This window comes from Plodia interpunctella, chromosome 7 (assembly GCF_027563975.2).
Source record: "Plodia interpunctella isolate USDA-ARS_2022_Savannah chromosome 7, ilPloInte3.2, whole genome shotgun sequence".
NCBI lineage: Eukaryota > Metazoa > Arthropoda > Insecta > Lepidoptera > Pyralidae > Plodia > Plodia interpunctella.
Window position 1 is genome coordinate 4,491,252 of NC_071300.1, and position 5,688 is coordinate 4,496,939.

The 5,688-nt window shown below is 31.7% G+C and overlaps 2 protein-coding genes across 3 annotated transcripts in view; one reads left to right on the top strand and one right to left on the bottom strand.

Annotated features, from left to right (window-relative positions):
* Positions 1 to 3,318, top strand: part of nAChRalpha4 (nicotinic Acetylcholine Receptor alpha4) — a 39,688-nt gene extending 36,370 nt beyond the window's left edge. For both annotated transcript variants that reach the window (XM_053748052.1, XM_053748053.2), the window contains exon 10: positions 168 to 3,318. In XM_053748052.1, the coding sequence (XP_053604027.1) occupies positions 168 to 362 (195 nt within the window). In that variant the 3' untranslated portion in view covers positions 363 to 3,318. The remainder of the gene's footprint in view (positions 1 to 167) is intronic.
* On the bottom strand, positions 3,313 to 5,553 carry LOC128671528 (uncharacterized). Its single transcript, XM_053748054.2, has 3 exons — positions 5,354 to 5,553; positions 3,735 to 4,923; positions 3,313 to 3,655 (listed from the first exon to the last, which is right to left on the bottom strand). The coding sequence occupies exons 1-3, from the start codon at positions 5,405 to 5,407 to the stop codon at positions 3,600 to 3,602; spliced, it is 1,299 nt and encodes a 432-aa protein (XP_053604029.1). The 5' UTR covers positions 5,408 to 5,553; the 3' UTR covers positions 3,313 to 3,599.
* Positions 5,554 to 5,688: the final 135 nt, after the last annotated feature.

Consider the following 5,688-nt stretch of genomic DNA (forward strand, 5'->3'; position numbering starts at 1 on the left):
TATGCGTCCAAACGAAATTTGAATATTTAAATATCTAATATAAACTTTTATTTCTGTGACTGAATCCAATTTTGATAATCGTAGCATTTTTGCGAAATTGAACTGTGTACTTTCGAAAGGTTTGAGAAGATGAAAGGTTTGAAACATGGCAAATTGATATGTTATAGGTAAAAGAAGATTGGAAATACGTGGCGATGGTGCTGGACCGGCTATTTTTGTGGATCTTCACGCTCGCGGTGCTGGTCGGCACGGCCGGCATCATCCTGCAGGCGCCTACTCTGTATGACGACCGCGTCCCGATCGACAAGCACTTCAACCAGTACGCCACGTCTTCGCTGGTGCGCTGTCCGCCGCCCGCGTAAAACACAATCAAAACAAAGTTACGACTATTGCAGGGACTTTCGTGAGCCAAAGTAATTCATATTTATATATTTCGTAAAGACAGCCCCTTTTCTGATTTCAAAGAATTTGAACAAAAATAATATTTCTAGACTTTTCTCTTGCTTCTTAAATTACGACTTTCATTTAAATAAAGATATATGAAAAATTCTGGACTCACGTGGGAATCGAACCTACGCCCTTGCCTAACCGGGACAGTTAGGTGCCATTCCCGCTCGAGTCCTGATTTTTTCATCTAGTTATTTAATTTAGTATAAAAAGTAGGTGTGACATACATACACTAATATATAACTATACTGTTGTTTACGTTGCTTCCATGGTAGCACGATAGATCCGTCCAATAGTCACAACAAAAGTTTTCGATAATATGTAGATGTGATATGCTTGCTCTTTTTTAGCCACTAATTCATAATGACTCTGAAATAGAAGGCGAATTGGATATTTTTTCTATAATCTACCAATCCATTATCTAGGAATAGATAAGGGAAAAAACAAGTGTGGCTACATTGAAGGCATTAAGCGACAATGATAATGGCTCTGCCATACCACAGTGTAGTGAAGACTTCTACCTACAGTATACCAAACCATACTGTTACGTTAGTATTTTATTATACTGTGGTAATTACTTTCGTGTAGAAAATTACTGCACATGAAATAACACACATGTGCCTCATAAAGAGCGACGATTCCAGGTGAAATAATAACTAATACCTAGGTACTTGTTGACTATAAGTGCATATCCAAGTTTACTTTTGAATTAGTCGTAATATTATTACCTACAATCATAGTAAGTAGTGTGGAAAACAACATTATTTGCCAATAGATTCCGGAGCTAACACAATCACATCTACGTTTAGCGTATTGTGTTGAACATTATGTTAATATTCAATAAGTGTGAAGCAACAGTGAGCTGTGATCTGTGTTTGTTGTAGTTTATTTCGTAATTACCTTATTGACGTCATAAATTATACTCCAATAATTTTTGTATTTGTTTCGCCGATTTATTCACTTTTTTGAGTAAGTATTGACTTCTAATTATAGTATATTATTTATGAAAACATGCAGTTTATACAGGTGAGTTGATATTTTTCATATGAAATAAAGAACAACAGCACAGCCGCTGTACGATCGCAAGCCCAACGCACACCCGTCCCGCCCGGCACGTGTTCTATTCCACGACACTAAGTACAATCAACTGAATATCAAACTACCTAACTTCAACGCAAGTTCGCCCCTATCGCCATGATGTAGAGGTATATGTAGGGTAACTTGATAAGCAGCTGACTATACTGTAATTTAAGATAGCCATGTAAGACACTTCTCTACTTCTCATAATCTCTTACACTTAAATACTGTTCTTACACATTATAATGTAGGTAAGCTATTCTTATGTTAATTTATTTTTGTATACGTTCCTATCTCAACATCTGATGAAGACAATAAAGAAGAAAATGATTTGTCAGAATACTGGAGTCAACTCGATTTTATATTAACTAATTGATTTTACTACACAAAATACATACCTACGCAATATATAATTAAAATATAATAATAAAATGTCTTGCATTTTTAGAAATCTTTTCAGAATCATAGTAATATTAAAGTAAAAAAAAAAAATGAACGAAACCACCAAAATTGAATTGTCTGTGTTCAAAAAATGTATAGCTAATAGCAGTAGGTAGTTCACGTAGTCTTCGATTAAGCTGCATCATAAGTACCTACTCTACTAATTCGCACCTCGCTTATCTCATAAATAAGATACTTACTACATTAATTTCATCTGTAGCATACCTAATTAATGTTAGCGCTTAAGTAGGAATCGAAATCAAACTTAATGTATTAAAAATAAACATAGTTATTATAGAAACTATAAAATATCAGTTAGATGGTTTCCATCTCTACTAAGCTATGTTAATAGAAGTCATGTCGTAGAATAGAACATGTACATTACAAATATCGATTTTATTATTTATAAGGAAATTATAGAAGTCGAAACCAATGAAATTTAGCCAATGTGTGAAACGATATACGAAAATTGTTGGCTTCGATAAAATTATGTTGATACGAATTTTTACATATAAAACGTAACAAACCCAATGTAATAAAAAATTATCCTTATGATAATGAGTACAACATAACCATTTAATTTAAGTGATGATTGCTCAATTTTACGAATGGGTATCTATTTTTCGCTACTGAATTTTCCATTTGTATTATATATTATTATACTCAACTCAATAAAGATATTTTAACAGCTTATGTTATCTATTGTTAAGTATTTGATTTATACCATCTTCTCATCGGCCATCAATCAAAGGCAGGCATCATTGATTTGATATTCTAATAATTATAAATTCTATCGAATAATTATGAAATTTATTCATCTCATTTACATTTGTTATTAATAATATTCCTTTCGTTTCAATATTATTTTATTAGTATTTATATTATACCTAAAAGCAAGATAAGTCTACTATAGTGATATGTCTACTACGGACAGGAATTGAAAGGAAATTAAAGGTGAAATTGTGAAAATCGATATAATAAAAATAAACATTATAAAGTGTTTGTACAAAAATAAAAAATAAAAACGAATGTTAATAGAATACATACGATAAATATATATATATATATATATATATATATATTGATTAAACTGGATTATAGAATATCAAAATTAACATGAAATACATTATAAGACATATGAATTAGATAAGATTGAGTGTCGGGATGAGCGATAGTTAGGAAATGTTTTTGGTGCATAGTTTAGTAGTAATTTGAAATACAAAATAAGAATACATAATGAATAAATTTATTAAGCACATTGACTGCTCGCGGTAGAGTAGCGCAGCTCAATTGTAGAAAGATAAGTTTGTAATTACGTATTTATATTGTTAATAAAACCGTTATACATAGAAATTGAAATTTTATTTCATAAAATCACAATATTTGATTCTCAAGCAGTACAATTTCTTATATATACTAACGTTTCCTCTATTTTATCATCATACGAGTATAAATAAATGTCATGTTGTGTTACAAATGTCATAAATAATCTAAATTCTACATCATATTTATATTGTTTAAATAATTTATATTGATAACTAATGGAAATATACCTACCTAAATATAAAAAACTAGATAATTACACACGTTTATGTCGAGTTCGCCAACTGGTTCCAATTTCATAGCCATTATGATCAATCTCGGCGCGGGCCAGCTGCCTTCGACGCGGCGGCAGCGCGGTCGGATCTACCTGAGAGGGTACATACATAACATTCAATATTTACCGAAATTATTAACGAAGAGATCAGGATTTTCAAAAAGATCTGTACTTGCACTTTCAGCTTTTGCCACACTGTCAAACACCTTATTTCGATATTTACTGTCTTGGATAAGTTTCGTAGCTTCGTCTACAGCATTTTTAGAATCATCCATTTGCCCAAATTGAGAAAGAATTAAATTTTGAAATGCTTCAAATTCTGGTGAAAGAGTAGTAATTTTTATAGGAGGTGCCGCACTTGTGTCTTCTTTTTTATTGAACTCAATATTTTTTATTTTCGTATAAATGTTATCTGTAGTTTTTATCAAAGGAGGAGATTCGTTTGTTTGTTGATCATTTTTAATAAAACTTTCGATTACTTCTTTTTCCTCTTCTTTCCATTCTTCGAGATGCTCCTGTGCCTCAATCAGAACTTCCTTTGTATCCTTTTTCAAATCTTTGACCAGACCTTCGTTTAATTCGTCTCTTTTCCTCTCTTTGAACTGGTCATCTGCCTTTATTAGTGCGTCCTTCGAATCGTTTAAAACTTTAACGATTTTTCTATTTTTATTACCGGTTTCTACTTTTTCTTTTAATTCATCTTTTTTCCACTCTTTAAATTGATCATTTGCTTCGCTTAGTTCACTCTTTGAATTTTTTTCCAAATCTTTCACAATAGTTTTAATTTTATCATCATCTGACTCGTTTACCTCAGTGGTCTTTATGTTCATAATGTTCAGAGCTTTATCAAGCACTTGATGTATTTCGCTTGCTCGGGCATAATTTTTATTACTATGTTCCACATCATGCAAAATTTTCAAATTTTGCCAAATACTGTCGACAGGCTCTCGGGGTTCAGAGTTAAACTGGAATTGTATTTTTATATCATTTGGAATATTGTCTACTTCATGTTTTAACAACGTACTTATAGCCAACAACCGATCAGTTTCAGTTTTAAATTTATTTTCAATATCACCTAACTCATCATTAGCATTTATTGTGTCTATGTATCTGTATGGCAAATTTTCTTTGTTAGTCTTGGGAACTTGTGGAGTGACTGCGGGTGATAGACCTCTGCACCTGTGGTTGTAGTCTGAGGATTCATGGAAAGAGTGATCTAGCGCTAGCACTTGTTTGACGGCTAATAATGTACAGCCTATTGTTTGTGACACATCCGAATAAACATCAGATAATAGCCTTCCAAAACTATGTTGGACGTTATGCATCGCTCCTCGGAACTCTTCAAAAAATGACGCCGACGTCTAAAATAAATACATTTGTTAAATATACACATTACACATTTATAACTAAAAAGTTGTGTCTATTCGAAATATGATCTAACAATTCGAGGGTGAATGGATCAATGTGAAGTAAGTATCATTTACATTATTAGCTTACATGATTAACACTATAGTTGGATTATAAATTTATTAGATTACAAAATATTTTTACCTGCCAAACATAGACTAATCCACCGATATAAGAACATTACATTGAAGTGATATCTATGTACTAACCTGTTTTTACTAACACCATATAGATATACTTTGGTCCATATTGTTGGTATATATTTTGGTCCGAAAAAAATATTTGAATAATATAATGCTAATACACAAGTAAGACTAGGACGGAATTTACCCTATATGTAGCTAAAATATATCTCTCCAGACACTAAAATATTAGATTACATACCTGTGCAGCACACACAATAAAAATAATCACAACAACTTTCATTTTAGCAAACATTTATAAATAAGCTGCGTTATTATCATATGATAACCTCCAGAGCGTCACATATTAGTGTTCTTATAGGTCCCCATCACTTCATTATATTAAATATAAAAATGGCATTTAGCGTTTATTTGTTCAACGAAAATCGACACTACATCTACGTAAGTTTCTTGCCCACTTGTTCCAATATTTGCTATCAAACACCCAACAACATCGAACTAAATTATGAACAAGAAGCAAATAAACTATACTACGACTAAATTACGTTTAATTATATGTTTCAATAAAACATCAAA